Source organism: Bison bison, unplaced genomic scaffold, assembly GCF_000754665.1.
Source record: "Bison bison bison isolate TAMUID 2011002044 unplaced genomic scaffold, Bison_UMD1.0 scf7180017859304, whole genome shotgun sequence".
Lineage (NCBI taxonomy): Eukaryota > Metazoa > Chordata > Mammalia > Artiodactyla > Bovidae > Bison > Bison bison.
In genome coordinates, this window is record NW_011489876.1 from 636,191 (window position 1) to 659,000 (window position 22,810).

Here is a 22,810-nt window from a genome sequence, read left to right on the forward strand (position 1 = left end):
AGCCGCTCCCTCTGGCTGCATGTCCATCTGCTGGAAGGCAGACCCATTCCCAACCAGGCCTGGTTAGCCACTTCTCACACCAGGTATAGAGCAGTTCAGTGACCAGGTGTGCCTGAGCAGTGCTCTGGGACCCAGGATCTGCTAGGACTTGGGCCAGTTTCTCTCTGTGACTCCTGTCAGTTCCTTCGGAGCAGTGCCTGGAGCCTGGCATCCTCTGACACAGCTCTTGGGTAGGAATCTGTCTGGTGTGGGGTGACTGCCTCCCTCTGCATTTGTATGTGCCCCAAACTGCCGAACCAGACAAGCCTGAGGAGACAGTGTGGACAGGAACCCATGGCATCCTACTGGGGGGCTGTAGGCAGTATGGGGACACCAAGCCATCCCTGCATCTCTCCCATGCACTGGACATGAGAAACACCACATCATTCAGCTTTTCTAGAAAATGAAAAGCTCCTCCTTCTGAAGGTACTCTTTCTGGCTTCTGTGCCAGCCTTCCCTGCCCAGTGCCCAAGGCTGTTTACATGCTCGTGTCCTGCCATGATTCCAGTTGTATCCCTGCCATGACTCTAAGCCTTGGCACCACACCAGGTTTCTGCCCCGAGCCATCTGTGCTGGGTGTTTACACTTGTCTCACCAGCACTTGACTCCTGCTACTCCCAGATGGGTTTTGGCTGCAAAGCAGCCTCTAAGTTGTCTTATTCCCTGGAGTCCTGGCCCTCAGAGTCCAGCCTGCAATTCTTTAAGGCAGAAACTGGAGTCGCCTCGAATCCTCCCTGTCCATTGGTCTGCTGGCCCTTCCTTTCATTGACTCACAGGTCCATGGGATTGTTAGTGTCCATTCCCAACTCTGCAGGTAGTGACGTCACATTGGTAGCAGGAAGCCACATGATGGGAGAATCTATACCACAAAAATCAGCAAAGTTAACAAACAATAGCTCCCTCTCCCTCCTCACCACACCTGGTCCCAGAGTTGCTTGTTAAACACAAACATACCCTTCTTTGAGCTCCCAGTTCTAGCCAGGCAACGGATACTTAGATGGGACACCTGAAATGTTAGAATTCATCCTCACCACTTCTGTCCTTATATTTTCTCACCTAGATATTGTCATATCCCTTTGACTAGACTCTACTTGCACATTCATATTTTCCAAATATATCTATGTGTACGCCACTATTCACAATAGCCAGGACATGGAAGCAATCTAAATGTCCAACAGAAGAATGAATAAAGAAGATGTGGTACATATATACAGTGGAATATTACTCTGCCATAAAAAGGAATGAAACTGTGCCATTTGCAGAGATGTAGATGGACCTAGAGACTCATACAGAGGGAAATAAACCAGAAAGAGAAAAACAAAAATCATATAAATCACTTATATGTGGAATCTAGAAAAATGACACAGATGAACTTATTTGTAAAGCAGGAATAGACACAAAGGTAGAGAACAAATGTACAGACACCAAGGGGGAAGGGGGTGGTTGGGATGAATTGGGAGATTGGAACTGACATGCACACACTACCATATATAAAATAGATAACTAATGAGAACCTAGTGTATATAGCACAAGGAACTCTAGTTAATACTCTGTGGTGACCTAAATGGGAAGGAAATTAAAAAAAGAGGGGTATATATGTATATGAATGGGTGATTCACTTTGCTGAAACTAACACAACATGGTAAAGCAACTATACTCCAATAAAAATTAATTGAAAAATATATCTATATAGCCATCCAAGTAAATAAAATAAAATCTGACTATGTCATTTCCTTCTTTAATAAAATCAAAACTCCTCAGCATGGGTTTCAAGATGCTCTCCAGGCCATTCTCAAGCACTCTGTTTCACCATTACCCATTTTCAGCCTCTGTTCTAATTCTACTGAATTTGTCAATAAAAACATTTGCTTCGCATTTTATACAGAACAACTTGGAGTCTGCATCATGACAGTTACACAGCGGTCTACATACAGTATTATCCATTTCATCTAGGGATCAGGGATTCACATAAAAACAAGCAGGAGTTATAAGGGAGGAAGCAGGGCACAGCAAGAGTGTATTTTTAATTCTTTCTTAAAAAGAAAAGGCAGTAGAACCTTCTGAGTCTTGAAATTTGTGCATATGAGGCTTGTAAAACAAACAGGGTATTGGTAGCTCTTGGGGAAGGGACAGGATAAGAACTCTGATAAATAAAGGGATATTTGCTTGTGGCAGGGGATGAGAAGGGAGGTTAACTATTTTTCATGCCCTAAGTCCCAGCACCTGATATTCAAAGGAGACCATATCCAATCTTAAATCATTTCCCTGTTCAGAAAGAGGCACTCCTGGGATGAGGCCATGAAGACATCATGCTGGTCATGCCCAAGTCTCTGTTCTACAGCCCACAGCATATTAAAGGGGAAAAAAAGGTCACAGGGTAGTGGTTTGTGTGCAGTTTCCAGAAATGTCCCACTCCATTTGACATCCCCCACCTTTGTCGACACTGCTGTCTTTTTTTTCAGACTGTCCTGTATCCCATGTGGGTCTAATGATGGGACACATCTTGCAGAATTCCACTCAAAGCGTCCTCCTTTATGAAACTCTCCTTCACATCCTCTAGAGGGATCAAGCACTTCTACATCCCATTATGACATCACTGGCACTTTATTCTTCTTCTTTGTTTATGTATGTCTCTCTTCTACTGGATTATGAGTTCTTAGAGACCAGACAATGGATTATTTTCATTTTGTATCATAACATCTAAAACACAGTAGCATCTGAAGAATGATTATTGAAAGCACTGATAATGAAATACTACCATCTGACACTGAAAACAATATATGCCCAGGCAGAGAGATCATCTCTGTCCTTAGGGCACTGCATAGTGCCTGGTACATAGTAAACTCTTACTGTTTATTGAATGAATAACAAATAAATGACAAGCAAAAGATAAAATAAATGTATGCTGTTGGATGCTGCAGGAGGTTAAAAACCAGCCCAAGAAAGGTGCTGGTGAGGCAGCCTAGGGGCTGGCTGGGTTTCCAAGGGCTGCAGCTCTGTCAGGCAGGCGGGGCTGGGTGTTTCTGGAAGCTGAGAAGGCTTAGAGGAAGAGCAGAAGAAGGGAAGATGAGAGTCTGAAAGCTGAAGAGGCTGGTACAAGGAGGACCACCAGGAGCTGGAGAGAAGTGAGAGGATTCAACTTAACCTGGGAAGGGGATAAGGCATATTTTTCTTGACATTTTGGGGCTTCCCTGATGGCTTAGAGGGTAAAGCATCTGCCTGCAATGCAGGAGACACGGGTTCGATCCTGGGTCGGGAAGATCCCCTGGAGAAGGAAATGGCAACCCACTCCAGTACTCTTGCCTGGAAAAATATCATGGACAGAGGAGCCTGGTAGGCTACAGTCCATGGGGTCACAAAGAGTCGGACATGACTGAGTGGCAAAACGTTTGTTTGTTTATTTATTTGTTTGTTTGTTCTAGACATTTCAATCATACAGGACATGTCTGGGTGCCTCCCCACCCTCAACCATTTTGATGTCAATACTTGGATTAAAAATAAGAATTCTTTACCAAAATTCAGGAACCCTTAAACCAGGAGCCATCACTGAAAAAAAAAAAATCTAAACTCAAATATTATTTTCTTCAGATGCCTGATTGGAAGCCAAGACAGATACACATTTAATCAATGGCACCCCACTCCAGTACTCTTGCCTGGAGAATCCCATGGACGGAGGAGCTGGTAGGCTGCAGTCCATGGGGTCGCTAAGAGTCAGACACAACTGAGTGACTTGACTTTCACTTTTCGCTTTCATGCATTGGAGAAGGAAATGGCAACCCACTCCAGTGTTCTTGCCTGGAGAATCCCAGAGACAGGGGAGCCTGGTGGGCCCCCGTCTATGGGGTCGCACAGAGTCGGACATGACTGAAGCGACTTAGTAGCAGCAGCAGCAGCAGCAATCTGAGACTTTTAATAACAATCTGAGGCTGATCTAAGCTTGACACATTTGAAAAACATGTCTTTGAGTACAATTCATTATACATGTTTGGGGGCCTATATATGAAAAAAATGTCCAGAGCTATTGCCTAACTACCCCATATAAACTCATATCCTAATGATCCAGAAGACACAATATTAGTTACTGTTACATTTTACCCCATCTTAAAGCCATGACAGGAATTAAAGGAAGGTGTTAATGACATTAAAAATAACTAATACTTTTGAGCCTACAGTATGCTCCTGGCACTGCTTCTAAACACTTTCTAGGTATTAATTCTCAGAAAAATTCTATAGGGTAGGTATAATTACCATTCCCATTTATTGATGAAAAAGGCTCTGTGACGAGCCTCACAGAGATTGAGTCTGTGTCGATGTCACATGACGAGATACTGAAAGAAATGAGATTAGACTCTAGTTGGCTTAACCACAATGTCATAATACCTTCTGGAGGTTAAAGAAATTTAGAAATATTATAGAGGGAGGTAGGATTTGTTCTGGTCCTTCAAGAATAGGAAGAGTGACAGTTACTAGATATGGTGAAGGGAAGAATTTATGGGAGGAAAAGTTGGAGGTGGGAAAATGCAGGGAAGGTCTGGGGAGAAGCAGGAAGGGGCCTCTAACTGGAAGGACTGTATGGGACACCACTGGCCTCCAGGGAGCGCTCAAAACATCTTGCCCACCCCCACCCCTCAGTCTTCACACCACTGCACATCAAAGGGTCAAAATGAAGAGCAAGAAGACTCACTCTTCCAAAGAGGATAGTTTTCACTTAAACTCAAGGCACTGATTAGGACACATTTCTAAAAATGGAGCCTTGAAAGGGAATAAAGATCACAGCATAGTCAGGCTTGATGTTTCTTGTCTTCACACCCCTTCCATCACTGAGGGATCAGGCATAAAAAGAAGACCATAGATTTCCAGTATGGTGAGCAAAGCAGGTGGATGTGACGTGGAGAAGGGACAGTTAGAAGGTCATTATGCTATGCCATGCCACAAGCCTTGATATTTTTAGTGGAATAAAAATGAGTTCATCCATGGAGACATGAGAACTTGGGAGTCAGTACAGTGATTAGGAAATAACTGCTACGATGAATTTCTTGGGAATTCTTAGGAACAGGAAAAAAAATCCACATATTATTTCCTAGGTAAATCAGATAGCATGAATATGAAGTATGTCTAACCAGGATGGTGACATTATTTTCTTTAGCAAATCCCAGTAGCTCAGGTCAGGGAACTAAAAAAACAAGCCAACAAAAACCACCTAAAAGTAGGTGATCACCCATCAGGGTTGAATGAGTAGGGTTTTTGAGGCAGTGGGTTAAGGAAGGGCATAGAGATCTGACTACAGCATTGGTTAAGTGCGTGATGACGACATGCCAGTCAAGAGGAGTGGTTTCTAGTGCAAGAGCAGGAAGTCTCGGGACAGCAGTGCAGGAAGGTCACAATGAAGCATTAACTAAATAAGCAGACGGTGAGATGGGGGCAGGAGGAAGACCAGAAAGCTATTTGAGTACCAAGCAATGAGGAATGAGGATGCGGGGAGTTAGGGTGTTTGTGATGGACATGTACATTCTGCTGTATTTAAAGTGGATAACCAACAAGAACCTACTTAGAGCAAAGGGAACTCTGCTCAATGTTATGCAGTGGCCTAGATGGGACGGGAGTTTGGGGGAGAATGGATACATGTATATGTATGACTGAGTCCCTATGCTGTCTACTTGAAACTATCACAACATTGTTAATAAGCCATACCCCAATACCATGGTGTCCCTATGCCAAGGTGTGATGGTGGTTAGGGAAATTGATCAGGTTGGGGATTAGGGACATTAGGGTATGAGAAAGTCATCAGTATGGGTGCAGTTTGTCCTGGATGTTGGCAAATGTCAGAAAGAAAGAATGGACCTGTAGTGGTCCTAGAGAAAGGTAGAAACGATCCTGCGGGTCAAAGCCTCTGAAGGTGAGGGCCATGTGCTTGGTATGAGATGACAGAGAGAATATGGTGCAGAGGCAGCAGGGGGAGGATGTGAGTGCCAAGCTCATCCCTGGCTCATTCCTGGTGGTGGGGAGAAGAGGATGCCATTGTTTTTGCAAGCCAGGGCCACTGATTCCTGGGGATGGCACGAGGCCAGCCTACAGCTGAAGTGGGGGCCTAGCTTGGGGTGACTTGGCTGTGCTGGGAACACAAATTCCTGTCTCCTGTCTGCTTCCATGACCTACATGTTGGCAAGCTAGACAACGGTATGGAGTCCTTTATTTTATATCCCTAAAACTTATACATTTGCTCTGCTTTCTACTGCATGTCAAAATAGTTTATAATTGCATCTCATACCACACCACATGCCCTAATAACCACGATGTGTTCCCACATGTTACTCTGCTATTATTTTAGAGAAAGCTGCCAGAATTTAATTTCACTCTCCTCTAAGGTAGTTTATGGTCCAGCCGCATTGCTATGCAACCATCCACAATTAATAAAAATCAGACAGATAAGCAGCCTATACCATGACACTGCACCATATACCACAGACATTCTTAAAATCCAGGACACTATAAAACTTGGGATCTCAAAGTTATGGAATCTCAAAATTTTGAAGATTTAGTCTTAAAGAATTCCCAGGGGAAGGAAAATGAATGTTGTCCAGGAATCACCACACAGAGGTGGCTTAAAGCATGGGCACAGGAATCAGATGGACTCATGATCAAGGAGACCAAGACACCCAACTGACAGCCATAGGTACTTGGTCAAATCTTGGACCTTCTCTTCGTTTTGAGTTCCTCATCTCTCAACGGGGATGACACCTGTCTCACAGAATTGCTGGGAACTAAATATGATGACGCAATAATGCCTGCAGGGAGGTTCACAGAGTAGATCAGATCAGTCGCTCAGTCGTGTCCGACTCTTTGTGACCCCACGAATCGCAGCACGCCAGGCCTCCCTGTCTATCACCAACTCCCGGAGTTCACTGAGACTCACATCCATCGAATCAGTGAAGCCATCCAGCCATCTCATCCTCTGTCGTCCCCTTCTCCTCTTGCCTCCAATCCCTCCCAGCATCAGAGTCTTTTCCAATGAGTCAACTCTTCGCATGAGGTGGCCGAAGTATTGGAGTTTCAGCATCAGCATCATTCCTTCCAAAGAAATCCCAGGGCTGATCTCCTTCAGAATGGACTGGTTGGATCTCCTTGCAGTCCAAGGGACTCTCAAGAGTCTTCTCCAACACCAGAGCTCAAAAGCATCAATTCTTCGGTGCTCAGCCTTCTTCATAGTCCAACTCTCTCATCCATACATGACCACAGGAAAAACCATAGCCTTGACTAGATGAACCTTTGTTGGCGAAGTAATGTCTCTGTTTTTGAATATGCTATCTAAGTTGGTCATAACTTTCCTTCCACAGAGTAAGTGTCTTTTAATTTCATGGCTGCAGTCACCATCTGCAGTGATTTTGGAGCCCAGAAAAATAAAGTCTGACACTGTTTCCACTGTTTCCCCATCTATTTCCCATGAAGTGATGGGACCGGATGCCATGATCTTTGTTTTCTGAATGTTGAGCTTTAAGCCAACTTTTTCACGCTCTACTTTCACTTTCATCAAGAGGCTTTTTAGTTCCTCTTCACTTTCTGCCATAAGGGTGGTGTCATCTGTGTATCTGAGGTTATTGATATTTCTCCCGGCAATTTCTCAGTAAATGCTATAAGGCTATGACTTTTAAAAAAAAGTCACTATTGTTACTTTGTTTTGTAAGTTTCTTCAGGAACATTTCTGGTAAACTTAGTAGTGTGTGTGTGTGTGTGTGTATACATATATTTCTTTTCCTAAGAAACATTAAAAATAATACTACCTTCTGATTTCTTTTCTTACCATAAGTTCAGGAGGGTACCTGAGGCAGTTAGTGTTCCTTTTTATGTGAATACTTAAAGACAGTGAGAAACAATCAGGAAAGGGACTCTATCCCGGGGTCCCCAACACCCAGGACACAGAGCAGTACCAGTCGGTGGCCTGTTAGGAACTGGGTCACACAGGTGAGTGAGCAAAGCTCCATGTGTACTTCAGCTGCTTCCCATCACTCTCTCATCACCCCCAGATGGGATCATCTAGCTGCAAGAAAACAAGTTCTGGGCTCCCACTGAGTCTGCATTATGGTGAGCTGTATAATTATTTCATTATATATTACAAGGTAGTAATAATAGAAATAAAGTGCTCAACAAATGTAATGGGCTTAAATCATCCCCAACCATCATTCCTCATCAGCCACGGAAAAACTATCTTCCACGAAACTGGTCCTTGTTGCCAAAAAGGCTGGGGACTGCTGCCCTACCCCATTTCTCATGACCACACTGCTGCCCAATTTCAGCTACCATGGGGGCAGCCCTCTGCTCATTTTTTATCACCCTCCTACATGAAACATGCATATGCACATGTACCTATACTAATTCATGTACACTGAAGGTAGAGATGACTGCTACATGCATTTTAGCTTTTGGATATAATGAAACCATAATATTAACTCTTTATACTCAGCTTATTATTTATAATAAACTGAAGAAGTATCTAAACAGTCACCTTTAAAACCCAAAGCTATTTCACATTTTCATCCTTGCTGGTTTTAGATTATTAGAGTATCCAAAAGAGATACTTGAATATTTAAAAATACTTAGCTCATCTACTTTGAATAGGATGAATCCCCACATATCATTAGCAAAGTGAATCAGAAAGTACTTCACTTATGGTTGCCAGGGGGAAGGATGGAGTAGTTAGGGAGTTTGGGATAGACAGGAACACATTGCTATATTTAAAGTGGATAACCAACAAGGACCTACTGTATAGCACAGGGAACTCTGCTCAATGTTATGTGGCAGCCTGGATGGGAGGGGAGTTTGGGGGAGAATGGATACATGTATATGTATGTATGGCTGAGTCCCTTTGCTGTCCATCTGAAACTATCACAACATTGTTAATCAGCTATACACCAATACAAAATAGTATTTCAGCTTAACTTCTACTAGGAACACTCCTGAGTTGTAAGTGGGGGAAATCATGATGAAGTGGAGAACACAACAAGGTGTAAACCCAAGTGAGGAAGCCTGGGGGTGCATTTGTTAAGAGGGTGGACATTTCTTCAAGCTGACTTTTCTTAGAGTTGTACCTTGGTCATCAATATTATACTGTTTGCCACTGATAACAACGCTGAGTTCGCTTGATTTGCTGTACTTACAGATTAGAAATGAGTTGCTCTATGGAAAATGAAACCACTGGAGGAGGAAAATAGAATGAGCAGATTCCACGAAGTGTGGACTTTCCATACTTACTCCCGCACACAGGCATCTGGCAAGATCTCACCAGAGGGGGTCCAGAAAGATGCCGGCACAGAGTCTCACTGAGGGGGACCCGACGGCCTTTGGCCGTCAGCTTCTGGCACATCTGCTGTCTCCGCTGGGTTCCAACACCACAACTGACAGAACACTGTAATGAGAACAGTGGTGACAGAGTCAAGCGGAGCAAGAGCAGACACACGTCCCCAGCAATAGCCATGTCTCCCATAGTGAAACAGGATGTAGAGGTGTGCCAATAAGTAGGCAGTTCCCAGGCCTGAACATCTTTCAGAATACGGAGACTTTCTCTCTACCCACCATTCCCCTGCCCTCCCCTCCGCCTTTTCTCTTTTCCCTCCTTCCCTTCCTTCCTTCTTTTTTTAAAAAAATCTATTTGTAAGGTGGGATCCCCTGATAGCTCAGTTGGTAAAGAATCCACCTGCAATGCAGGAGATGCCGGTTCAACTTCTGGGTCGGGAAGATCCACTGGAGAAGGTATAGGCTACCCACTCCAGTATTCTTGGGCTTGTGCCTCAGCTATTTTGTAAGGTATGAGGCCCTGTTTTTTTTCCAATTTTACTGAGATATAATCGATATATAATATTGTATTAGTTTAAGGTATACAACATAATGATTTATATACATATATATTGCAAAATGATTACTACAATAAGTTAACAGCCAGAATCTCACATAGTTACAAGGTTTTTAATCTTGTGACTGAATATTTTAAATGAATGTTTATAACTGACATAGTTTTGTTATAACATGAAGCAAAAAAATTTCAGAGACAGGATAACATGTATGTTTTAAATAAATACTAAAACCCCAATGAGATACCATTTCCCATTTCAAACTCATTAAGATGGCTATTATTAAAAAAAATAGATGTGGATAAACTCGAATGTTGATGCACTGCTGATGCGAATATAAAATGGTACAGCCTCTATGGAAAAGTTTGTCAGGCCCTCAAAAAGTTACACAAAGAATTACCATATGATCCAATAATTCCACTTCTAGAAAAATATCCAAAAATAATCGAAAGCAGAAACTCAGATGTTTGTATACCAATGTTCACAGTAGCATCATTTACAACAGCCGAAAGGCAGAAACCACCATACACTACATGGCCTTTATGTCTGGCTTCTATCACTTGGCATAATTCTTCGAGGCTCATCCATGTCATAGCAGGTATCAGAATTTCATTCCTTTTTTATGGTGGAATGATATATGTATATACCACATTTTGTTTATCCATTCATCTGTTGATGGACATTTCGATTACTTCCTTTCTTCTTTCTGAGATAGTAACTAATTTTTAGTAGTTAATTGCCATACGATTCTGGGGCCTTGTAGTTGATGTCTCATTTGTTTTTATATCTATTTATTAACATGACTTTGCTTTTTAAAAAATGACATAATACAGATAACGTGGTATCAATTTTGTATGGGGACTAGACTTATTGTGGTGATTCTTTTGTAATGGATACAAACATTGAATTTCCATGTTGTACACCTGAAATGGAAATGCCAATTATAGTTCAATAAAAACTTTAATATTAAAAATGGCATATACCCATGACCAAGAATTGAAAAACTAGAAAAACATAAAAGGAAAGGTCTTTTTAAAAAACACCCAAGCTGCTATATATAAAATAACATTGATACGTGATAATCATTGTGTGTATAAAAATGATAGCTGATAATCGTAATTACATGTGTACATGTAATTTTAATTTAACGTTTTACTACAATTTTATTAGGCATATTAGGAAAAAATGAAATAAGATGAAAAGAGTTCAAGTAACTAATTCCCCAAAGAACTCTCTGCAGTTAAGGAAGATGAAAGAAACCAATAAGAGGTTCAGGTGGTTATTGGATTGGCCCAAATGAACTTTATTATTATTATTTTTTTACAATGGAGAAAAGACAATCTCTATTTTTTTTTCTAGTTGATATTTCTCACTGTATGTTCTTTTTTATTTTAATTTATTTATTTTAATTAGAGACTAATTACAATATTGTATTGTTTTTGCCATACATCAACATGAATCCATCACGGGTGTACATGTGTTCCCAATCCTGAACCCCCCTCCCACCTCCCTCCCTATACCATCCCTCTATTACTCAGCCATTAAAAAGGATACATTTGAATCAGTTCTAATGAGGTGGATGAAACTGGAGCCAATTATACAGAGTGAAGTAAGCCAGAAAGAAAAACACCAGTACAGTATACTAACGCATATATATGGAATTTAGAAAGATGGTAATGATAACCCTGTATGCGAGACAGCAAAAGAGACAAAGATGTATAGAACAGTCTTTTGGACTCTGTGGGAGAGGGAGGCGGGGGATGACTTGGGAGAATGGCATTGAAATATGTATAATATCATATAAGAAACGAATCGCCAGTCCAGGTTTGATGCAGGATACAGGATGCATGGGGCTGGTGTACTGGAATGACCCAAATGAACTTTCTGATCAGCCTGATATTGATACTGATATATTCTGACATCTGAGAATATTTATTGACTCGCTGCTAAGAAGAGGGACAGGCACATTCACATTTCCACATCTCTTCTCTCCAAACATTCCATTTGCTTTTGTTAAACTATTTAGCTAATGTCAAGATTTTCTGATATGTATGTTCTGTTCTGAGATGCCAATGCAGGCTGATTAGCCTTAATTCTGCCCTTACATGAATTTATGATGCATCTTCTGTTTTTTTTTTTCACCAGGATCTGTGTCTTTCTGGATTATTTACTGGGAGTTATCTTGGCATCTTGGTGTGTCTTCTTGACCCTGAAAGTCTTGATCCCATACCATAAGACAGACTTATGCATGGATGATCTGACTGCCTCTCTGTTGCCTTTCCACATGGAGAAAAAAACAAAATGAAAAGGAAAATACTTGGGTCATAGTTCCTTTCTTAAAAAATGTATTTATTTAATCTTTTGGCCACGCAGCATGCGGGGACCTTAGTTCCCTGACCAAGGATCAAATCAGTGTCCCCTGCATTGGAAGCACAGAGTCTTAACCATTGGATAGCCAGGGAAGTCCCTTTCCTTCCCTTTTGAACTGTGGCAAGTTTCACTGTCTGCTGGCATCTAAGGCTACCGAGAAGATGTGTGAGGCCAGGCAGGAGATTTTTGTTGTTTGTTTGACTTTTATGTTCAGAGGCCTTTTGCTCTTGTTTTTTTTTTTTTTTTTTAACCCACGAAGTTCAGCACCTTATTTGCTGGCTGTGTATCAATGGGTCATATTTTCTTGGCACATAGTATGCCATTTTGATTTGAAGGTTAAAGCTCTTATTAGAGGAAGTTAATTCTCCTTATTATCTCTGAATATTTTTTGTTCCACATGTTCTTCTCACAAATACCCATTACACTCATGTTTAATCCTTATTATCTTTGAATATTTTTTGTTCCACTTGTTTTGTTCTTCTCACAAATACCCATTATACTCATGTTTAATCTCCTCTGTCTTCCATATCCATCACTGCCTCTAAAAACCAATTTTACATCTTAACTCTTTTCCATATCAAAACGAGTCATTCCAGCTTATATACCATAGCTCTCTGTTTTCAGTTGTTTAATTTTTTGTTGCTTGTAAAATAACTTTTATGTCTGCTATATAAAATTTTTCTTTTCAGTTTTTTCCCCTGACTATTCCAAGTTGTCTTTTCATCTCCTTCTGTTGACTTATAACCTCTTTTTGAACTCAAATCTCATTTTAGAGCCACTCTTCCCTCCACTCCCTCCACCCCCACTCCACCCCCTAACCCTGGACCAAGATATCATGACTATAATTTTCTTGGGAGTACACAGACTATTTTTTGACACTTTTCTCTGGCTAATACCATTGTGATGCTATTGTTCATGTGACTCTTGCTCCCTGTTCCTTTCCCCATGCCCTGACTTCTTCTGATCCTTCACTTCCCCCCTTTAAGTTTTGATGCTTAGTTTTTATGCTGGAGCTTTAAATGTAGCTGGCTATTCACCTATGTGAATAGCATGGGTCAGGGGATGAGCTTGGGCGTTTCCATCAGTTTCTTGTCTTCCACAGTCTGTCATCAAATTTTTATTTCCTCTGCCCACATCTCTCTTCAAACTTTGGCATTTGAAGGGCTAGGGTGACTCAGGGGACAGTCTCTTAAGTAACTGTAATCACCCAGCAAGCATCCTTCATGCCACTCCATCTCTGCAGCCTTCCTGGGCTACAGGGCCTCCACACATGGTCTCTCCTGCAGCTCCATCTGCCCCACAGCTCTGGAGGGACATTCATGGTATTTTCAGGGGCAGCACATGGTCCCCCATCTAGTGTCTATAATCAAGAACCGCTGAGCAGGCCTTTTAGGACTCTCACATTTACTCCTCGGGAAATCTACCTCCTGCTCGTGCCTGAAGAAATATTTGTCAGCCCTCAGCCTTCTCTCTTTCATTTTGGTTCAGATTTTATGGTCTTTGGCATGTGTGTTTCATAATTTATAGTTTGGTCTTGTGGCTGTTTCATTGTTCATTGAAGACAGAGTGTTCTCTCTCTTTATCTTTGTGGGGTTTTTTGTTGGGTTTCAAAGAAGGGGAATGGAATTTTTTAAATGCTTTTATTGTTCTCTTTAACAGAAAGCCCTAATTATTAATATTTTTTCAATGCCAAGGGAAGCTTTTTGTAAGCTTTTGAACAAGATAAAAATTACCATTTAGCAACTTATGATGTACATTAAATCCCTTACATAGGAAAGGGTTCGGTTCCAAGAGCATATTCACAAGTCCAATTTGTTCCTAAGTCCAACAAGGTTAACCTAGGTACCCAACTAACACAATTGGCTATATAGTACTGTCTGTAATAGCAACAGGTTTATAATACTTTTCACACAAATAATACATTAAAAAAATAAACATTTTTAATCTTACAGTACAGTACCTTGAAAAAGCTCAGTAGTACCACCTACATCATTGCTGCTTTTTACGCTTGCTTCCAGACATCCTGGGCTTGAAATAAAGACACTGCACAACTGTATTCTACACAGGACCGTACAGGACTCTACACACAAGCACAACCAGTTGTAGAGGAGGCATGCATGCGACAATGTACCTCAGATCCATGAACTAACTTACATGATTGGACATGCAAATACACATTCTCATCCTTTAAAGTTTGCAACTTGAAGGTGTGTATGTAGGGGATTTACTGTATTTTTCAAAAACAAGTCAAATCATCATCTAGGAGTTTTCCATATAATATAAAAACAGTAGTCAAATAATTGCCAATCACCATTCACAAGTCATTTCTAATGATCAATATTTGACTTTTTATCCCCACTATGAATGGGAGGATCAGTTGCAAACCCCTTTTCTTGATAGAGATCTTACATGATCTTGTGTCTGCTAAGTTCAAGGTTAGCATGCCACTTGCACATGTCCACAGTGGAGAGAGTGGAGATGACCGAATCAGTGGCATTAATTATAAGTTACAAAATAGCAACTTTATGCCAAAGCTTTGTGATTAATCAAAAGCAATATGGTAGACTCCTCTGGAAGAGCACATGCAACTTTGTAACTATTTGTCTGTGAACTTCAAATTGGAAGGTCTGTTGGGCAGGATATAAAATCCTTGGCTCACATTTTCTTTTTTTAAATATATTGCTCCACTGTTTTCTACTGTGATGTGGCATTGTTGAGAAGTCTGATGCTAACCTGATTTTCTTTCCCTAATAAGTGACTTTGTCCTTTTGCTGAGATACACTTACACATTATTCTTTACCATTAAAGTCCAGTGGTTTTAGTAGAGTATGTCTTGATATGGACCATTCTGGGTTGATTTTTCCATGTATGTGGTATGCTCTTTCAATATAGTGATTTGAATTTTCTGTTTATAGTTTTGTTCTGTTGTTTTGGTTTTCCTTTCTCAGGACTCTAATAATAGATACATGATTTTCTTTCTCTGTTTTTCACAGCCATCATTTTTGCTTGAATTCTGTTTTTCTTCAGTTATTTTCAATTCTCTCCTTTCTTTTGTTTCTCTTATTACACATTCTGCATCTGGTCATTCTTGTGTTCCTTCTAGTTTAGTCTATGTTTCTGACTTTTCCCCCCTTAGTTTTCTAATTCTTTCCTGAACCCTGTCAGCTAATTTTTCACATCCCCCTGTTATTCACCTCATTTCAGAATTTTTCTATTTTTGATTTGTTTCTATAGATGTCTTAGCTTCTTTTAGCTGATTTTATAATAGTAAGTTATATTTTCATCCGCCTAAAAGTCAAATTTTCATTATGTTGCTATGTTATTGATACTTTTTTCTTGGAGTATCCTTCTATGGGGTTTGGTGTTGGTCTTGTTTAAACGAAATAGATTTTTCTCTGTACTTTTGAAATAGCTTAAAGGGGTGTTCAAGGGAGTTATTTCACTGTAAAGGACTCCCTCCTCTGGTGCTAAAATAAAGTATTCAAGGGTTTGGCCACAGTTTTGAAATGGACTTTTGGCAATGGCACCCCACTCCAGTACTGTTGCCCAGAAAATCCCATGGATGGAGGAGCCTGGTAGGCTGCAGTCCATGGGGTCACTAAGAGTCGGACATGACTGAGTGACTTCACTTTCACTTTCCACTTTCATGCATTGGAGAAGGAAATGGCAACCCACTCCAGTGTTCTTGCCTGGAGAATCCCATGGATGGTTAAGCCTGGTAGGCTGCAGTCCATGGGGTCGCACAGAGTCGGACACGACTGAAGCAACTTAGCAGCAGCAGCAGCAGCAGACTCTTCTGCTCCCAAGAAGCTGAAGGAACTGAACATCTTTCCTTTACTCCTTTGTTCCTTTTCAGCTTGGCTTAACATTCTGGCAAGTTTTGTTGTGCATTTCTACAGTCTTAAGGATATGAATTCCACCAGTGCTCTCCAATCTTCTTAAGGCCCTGAATGAGTTTGCATGATTTTTCTTGCTCTAAACCACACATAGGAGCCTTGAGTCTTCTCTCAGTTTCACTGATTATCTCAGACCAACATGCTAAAGGTTCTTCTATTCTGGAATTGGACTACTTTATTGTGGTGATATTTCTCTGTTCCATGGCTCTTATCCTCGTTTCTTCTTTATTTAAAAAAAAAACTCTAATTTTGCTACACTTGCTATTACATATGGTTTGCCCCTCCACCCCTTATATCACTTCCATTAAAATTACTATCTGTTATCTTTTCCTTTCTTTTGGCAATTCCAATTGCCCTGTTTTCTGTTTTTTTTTTTTTTTTAATGAGAGATTTTGGAATATTAAACAACTATGCTGCTATCATGATTTTGCTTCACTGGAAGCCTCCTAAGCATTTTTAAAGGAACTGCTATTAACAATATATTCTTTGATATCAAGGCATTCATTTTTCCATGTTCAATTACCACTTAAATGCTGCTGCTGCTGCTGCTAAGTTGCTTCAGTCGTGTCCGACTCTGTGCGACCCCATAGATGGCAGCCTACCAGGCTCCTCCGTCCCTGGGATTCCTCCAGGCAAGAATACTGGAGTGGGTTGCCATTTCCTTCTCCAATGCATGAAAGTGAAGTCGCTCAGTCGTGTCCGACTCCTAGGGACCCCATGGACTGCAGCCTACCAGGATCCTCCGCCCATGGGATTTTCCAGGCAAGAGTACTGGCGTGGGTTGCCATTGCCTTCTCCACTTAAACGCTAATGATTCCCAAAACTATAACTTTACTGTAGATCTTGCATGAGCTACAATTCTTTATTGATACCTTTATAGATCCTCAAACTACACCCATTTAAAAAATCAACTCATTTTCTGTCCCTTTCAAGTCACCTTCCAAGCATGTATTTCCTTCTCTAATTGTTAATATCACCTTTGTCCATTAATTACCCAAGATAGAAATCTAGGACACTCCTCTTTTTTTTTTTTTTGCTCATTTTTATCAATTCAATTACCAAATTTGCCAGTTAGTTCTGCTAAATCTCACTCAAAACCACCCATGATTACTGATCCCAACTGCTCATTATCTCTCATTCTTTTTATTTCCATTTTCATCAGACAAGGTCCCTCAAACTCTAGGTTCCTTCTTCTTCTAACACATTGTTCAGAACTACTGTCTAAAAACTCTGCCTTTTTTTCCCTCCATTCAGACACCTCCTACAATGCCCTCAGTGACTGTTAGGGATAAATCCAAAGTCCTTCACAATCTGGCTGCCACCTCTCTTTCACCTCTCACCTTCCTCCATTTCTTTAACTCATTCTATCTTAAGCCACATAAGATTGATAAGCTCACAGCCTATACCTGTGTATATACTCTTGTCTCTGCCCAGCACATCCTGCTGTCTCATTTCCACACGTCTGGCACTCATTTAACACCCAACTCTTAATCTACATCTTCTACAACACTTTCCTGGGACTCAGGGAAACTTAGATTTTCACATAGTTCTGTAGATGGGATATCTTTATTCATCTTACATACCTTTTTCATCCATCTGCCTTTGAAGCCTATATTCTTGGTTGTCTCAGATTCCTGGTACCTGGGGCATTCAATCATGAAAGTGAAAGTTGCTCAGTTGAGTCCGACTCTTTGCGACCCCATGGGATTATATAGTCCATGGAATTCTCCAGGCCAGAATACTGGAGTGGGTAGCCATTCCCTTCTCCAGAGGATCTTCTCAACCCAGGGATCAAACCCAGGTCTCCCACATTGTAGGCAGATTCTTTACCAGCTGAGCCACAGGGAAGCCCAAGAATACTGGAGTGGGTAGCCTATCCCTTCTCCAGCAGATCTTTCTGACCAAGGAATCAAACCGGGGTCTCCTGCATTGCAGGTGGATTCTTTACCAACTGAGCTATCAGGGAAGCCCGTAATCAATCATAGCAGTGCTAAGTAAATGACTGTGAGGATGCAGGGCTGTGGCAACAGGCATATTCAAGTCAGAAGAAGCTTCTACAAGTCTCTCTATTTAAGTCCACAAATAAGGGCATTTCCATCCTATATACCTGCTTATCAGTAAGCTGAAACTGTCTTATCGATAAGATAGTATACGTGTACGTGTGTGTGTGTGTGTGTGTGTCTGGAAAACACTTTTATGCAATTGTGTGCTAGTACATATTTTACAACAGGGTTCATGGAGAAAAGGGCCCTGATTGTAACATTTGCCAATTTCTGTGGTGTAAATACTCCCATCATGGCTGATGTCAAGCCGTTATTGGAATATCACTGACTACACAGAAGGATGAGATCACAATTGGTTCTCAAAAGCCAGTACAAACTGGCTCTAACACGTGTTGGAGTACTCCCTTCATAAGTCATAAATAAAACATCTATTGAAAACTGGAAAGCCATGTTTGGAAATTCACGTATCCTGGGCATATCTTGAGCTGTACTTTGTAAAATGTCTCATGTATAGAGATCATTTCCTTTTTATTTAGCATATGGACAGATTTCAAGAATTGAAAGAGTTGGCAGGAATAGGTAGTTGAACACAGGAGGTGAACTCAGAGATGATCACAGGTTTTGGAAAGACAGTGCTACATGGACAGAGACAGGAAGTAGGTGGGGAAGCTGGATGGGATGAGGGTGTCCCTTTGCTTGAGGATCTATCCTACTTGAAGAGCTAAGGATAAGGTATCAAAGAGAAAATCAGAAACTGTGCCCAGAAACAGAAAATCACCTATAGAAGTCAGAGAAGAAGTCACATCACAGAATCATCTCTGGAGGGTAAATACAGTGATAAAAATCAAAGGGACAAACACTGAGCTTTTTGAAGATTTGGAAGAAGACACACCAATACAAAACATGCAGTCACGTAAACAGGAAAAATAAAAAACACCAAGGAATATCCTGAAGGAGAATGATGAAAGTGGATGAAATGGCCAAATGCTCCTTCGAAGCACAGAGAACAAAGAATGAGGAAAGGCTACTGGATTTCAGGCAGCGGGAGGGACCACGAGACAACTTTTGGAATGACTGCCCCATAGAAGAGTCAACTTTCCTTTCTTGTAGCTACAAAAGCAGCATAAGAGTTGGGGCTCCTTTCCACATAAAACTTGGTTCAGATCTAAGCAAATCAGGGAAAAGGAATGATACAATGAATGAACAAAGCCCAAACATGCCATGAACAGAGTGAGTGAATTACAGCTGCAGCCTGAGAGGCTTGGCATGGTGAAAAATTGAAATTCTGGCGTGGCTTTTTGGTCTTTCTGGGACCAGGGGTAGTGGCCGGTTCCAACGGGGAAGGGACACATCCAGAACCATGAAATGGATGACTGCCCTGGAATGAGCCATCCCATGGCAGAGGGACGAGTCTGGCAGAAAGCTTTAGGGAGGGTGGCAATTTGGCATCAGGATCTCTGCCAAAACAAGGTAACTCAGAAATGAGAGAAAATATTAAATATCAACAGAAAAGCTGAACCATACAGGAAAATACAAACTGCAGGGCAACACATGTGCCTGACTGGACCCAAGTCTGAACACCAGCTCTGCCCAGCTGTGACATGGGCACACCTGCTCCTCCTCCAGATGCAGGTTTCCTGGATATGTGGCCTTGACTGGGTGCAGGCAGATGTCTTGACTGGGCTTAAGCTTACCTCTTGGAGTGTGCACAAGCTTGTTCTTGCCTCCACGATGGCCACCTAGGAAACTGATCTGCCTCTGGTCCAACCCAGCTCAGATGGATAACCTCCTTTGTCTCCTTTTCTTCCTCCCAACAAAATCCCTCCCAGTGAATGATTTTTCCTGTCCTTTTAGCTAGCCTGAGTTTTTCTACAGATCATGACTCCAACACACTTTAACATGTCTCCTGTCTTTGCAAAGACACTTGAGGAAGAATGTTTACCTGCTCAGAGGTCTGCAGGGCCCAAGGACCTGTCAGCGATCTCATGGCCACTGACTGCAAGGACACTATCAGCCAGATGAGAACACCATATGGGTGCTCAGGAAGTAGCTTCCCATTAAAATGCAATAAAAAAAAAGTTGGGTCATTATGAGTTAGAGCTGAGAAATGGTGTATGATTTTAGAGACTAGAAGACGTCAGAGAGGAGGGAAGCTCAGAGCTGGGTCTGGGGGTTTGAGGGTATCAACAAGAGCAAAGACACAAGGCAAGCCTGAGTCGACGGAGTGATGGATGTTCATTTAGTGAAAGATAACCAGCGACTGCAAATTCCATCATTCACAGAGAGAAGGAACAGTAGAGGAAAGTGAAGGTGTCACCCCCTGTCTCTCCTTTCTAAAAGGCCAGTGGGAAGAGTTTGTTCCAGTAAATGAGATGGAACTGTGAAGGCCTCTGCTTTCTCGGAGAAAAGAAGAGATGAGGAGGGCACATCTAGATGCAGGGGCCTGCTTTCCATGCCACCACTGCTCATACCTCATCTTTCCTTTTTCCTGCCTCTTCCTCTTGAGTTAGGGCAGCATGTGCCCAAAGACATTACTGCCCAGAACAATCCCTACTGTGGACACACTGAAGGGTTCAAGAACTCTCCCAAGGAGAAGGGGCAGGTGAGGAAATGCTTCCCAAAGGGTACTGTGCCTGACAGCACCTGGGGAGTCTCATTCAAACGCAGATTCTGATTTCTTAGGTCTGTGTGGGACTTGAGATCATCCTCTCTTACAAGATTCCAGCTTCCAAAGAGATCCCTGTGAGGGGGTTGGCATATACACACTATTATGTATGAAACAGACAACTAATGAGAACTTACTGCATAGCATAGGGAACTCTACTCAGTGCTCTGTGGTGACCTACATGGGAAGGAAAACCAAAACAACAGAGGGGATATGTGTACACGTATGGCTGATTCACATTGTGGTATAGCAGAAACCAACACAACATTGTAAAGCAACTATACTCCAATAAAAATTTTAAAAAGAATAAGCAAGACTGGAAAAGCTGGAATAAGAAGAAAGGGGGCTGGGATGTGAGTCCCATCCGTTCAAGGAAAGCCCCACAAGGAACTGAAAGTTGATTTTTCAGGCAACAAGACCTTTAGGAGTTGACTTGATAGATGGAGTGGTGGGAGTACTATGAGGTGTTAAGATAGTTTGGAGAGGGGGAAGATGGTACAGAGACAGGGAATCAGGTGGGCAGTGTAATACATAAAAGAGGACCCTTGCAATAAGGCCAAAAGGCAAGGATTCTATTCCTACTTCACAGCCTATTTTAGCTATTTGTGTTTGATTTCTCCCTCTTGAAAAATGGGTATTGCTACTAGACTATATTAAGTCCTAAATATGCACTAAAATGTTAGTTTGGAATTCTGCTTACTGCAATTAATGTGAGCTTGAGATGATAAAGAGTAAATTCAGCAGTGGTATCAATGGAATACAGAGGAAGTAAAGGTATGAAACATTTTCAGAAAGTTGAAATGACAGGGTTTAATAAAATTCTATATAAGGAGACATAAGGCAGAGAAGAACAAAACTGATTTTGAGTTAATCCTGGGATACAATGACTTTGGTTTTCTCAAAAGACAGAAGTCATGGGACTTGGTGTAGGAGAAATATGATGAGTACAGATTAAGTAATAGTGAGTAAACACAGAAAATGAATCATTATGGGTGGGTCTGGAGCAGGGCACTCACACAACCCGGAGAGTAAATGTGTCCTGAAATTCTGTGTCCTGGACATTCCACTCACATCAAAGGAGCCCCAGCTCTCATCTGAGGGAGGATATACTGAAAGGCTGAAAGGGAGGAGGAGCAGAAAAGAAGGAGCTGTAAATTTGGGATGGCCCTTACCTTGGACCAGTCTCCCACAGTCCAGTGTGGAGGACAGTCTGTCCTGGCACAGGACTTACGGGATGAGGCCTTGGGTCCTTGGCACAGTTCCTCAGAGAGATTCAAGAAGCTGCCATCCGTTAAGAGCTGCCGACAGGTGACCCTGCGATTCTGCGTTCCCCCTCCACAGGTCCTGGAACACTGGGAGGACACAAGGAAGTGAGTCCATGGGCTCAGCCCTCTTCGATTTAGTGAAACATAGGGCTCTTACGATCATAAGCCTGGCAGCCATACCTGCTGCCACTCTTCAATATGCCAGCTAGGAGGGCAGTCAAACTGGTTGCATGCTTGTAAGGCATGGGGTTTCTCATCTCTGCATTCCTCAGGTGGGGAGGGGGACTCCCCAGGGTGCAGGCAGTACACTTCTCGAGTCTGGATGCCAACACCACAGGTAGCTGAGCAGGGTCCCCAAGAGCCCATGTGCCACCTGTACCAAAACAACAAGTGGGCAAAATTCACTGTCCAGTGGACTCAGTGGGACACCCAGAGCACGGACAACTGCACGCTGCTCTCTGGACTTCCAGCCTCCACCCTCCATATCCATAGCATCAATAAACGCAATTAGAGTGCAAAAATACAATGTTTAAAGGCAAGACATGTCAGAAAAATGCTTAAAGATTTCACCTGTCTAGGAAAATCTGGAGTGAAAGAGAAGCAGATTTCTCTCCATCCTAGCCTACCACCATATATCATTAATAAAATCTTGGTTTTGTTTTGAATAGAGCCCCAAAGCAAGGATGATTTATATAAGGTGTCAAAAGAAATTTTAAATGTTTAAAAGCAC

At 41.8% G+C, this 22,810-nt stretch overlaps 1 protein-coding gene across 1 annotated transcript in view; it reads right to left on the bottom strand.

Moving 5' to 3' along the window:
* ADAMTSL3 (ADAMTS-like 3) overlaps positions 1-22,810 on the bottom strand; it is a 381,686-nt gene that overhangs the window by 81,120 nt on the left and 277,756 nt on the right. Inside the window, exons 17-19 of the mRNA XM_010831002.1 lie at positions 22,261-22,453; positions 21,988-22,167; positions 9,286-9,439 (exon numbers count right to left, since the gene is read on the bottom strand). Of these exons, the coding sequence (XP_010829304.1) occupies positions 9,286-9,439; positions 21,988-22,167; positions 22,261-22,453 (527 nt within the window). The remainder of the gene's footprint in view (positions 1-9,285; positions 9,440-21,987; positions 22,168-22,260; positions 22,454-22,810) is intronic.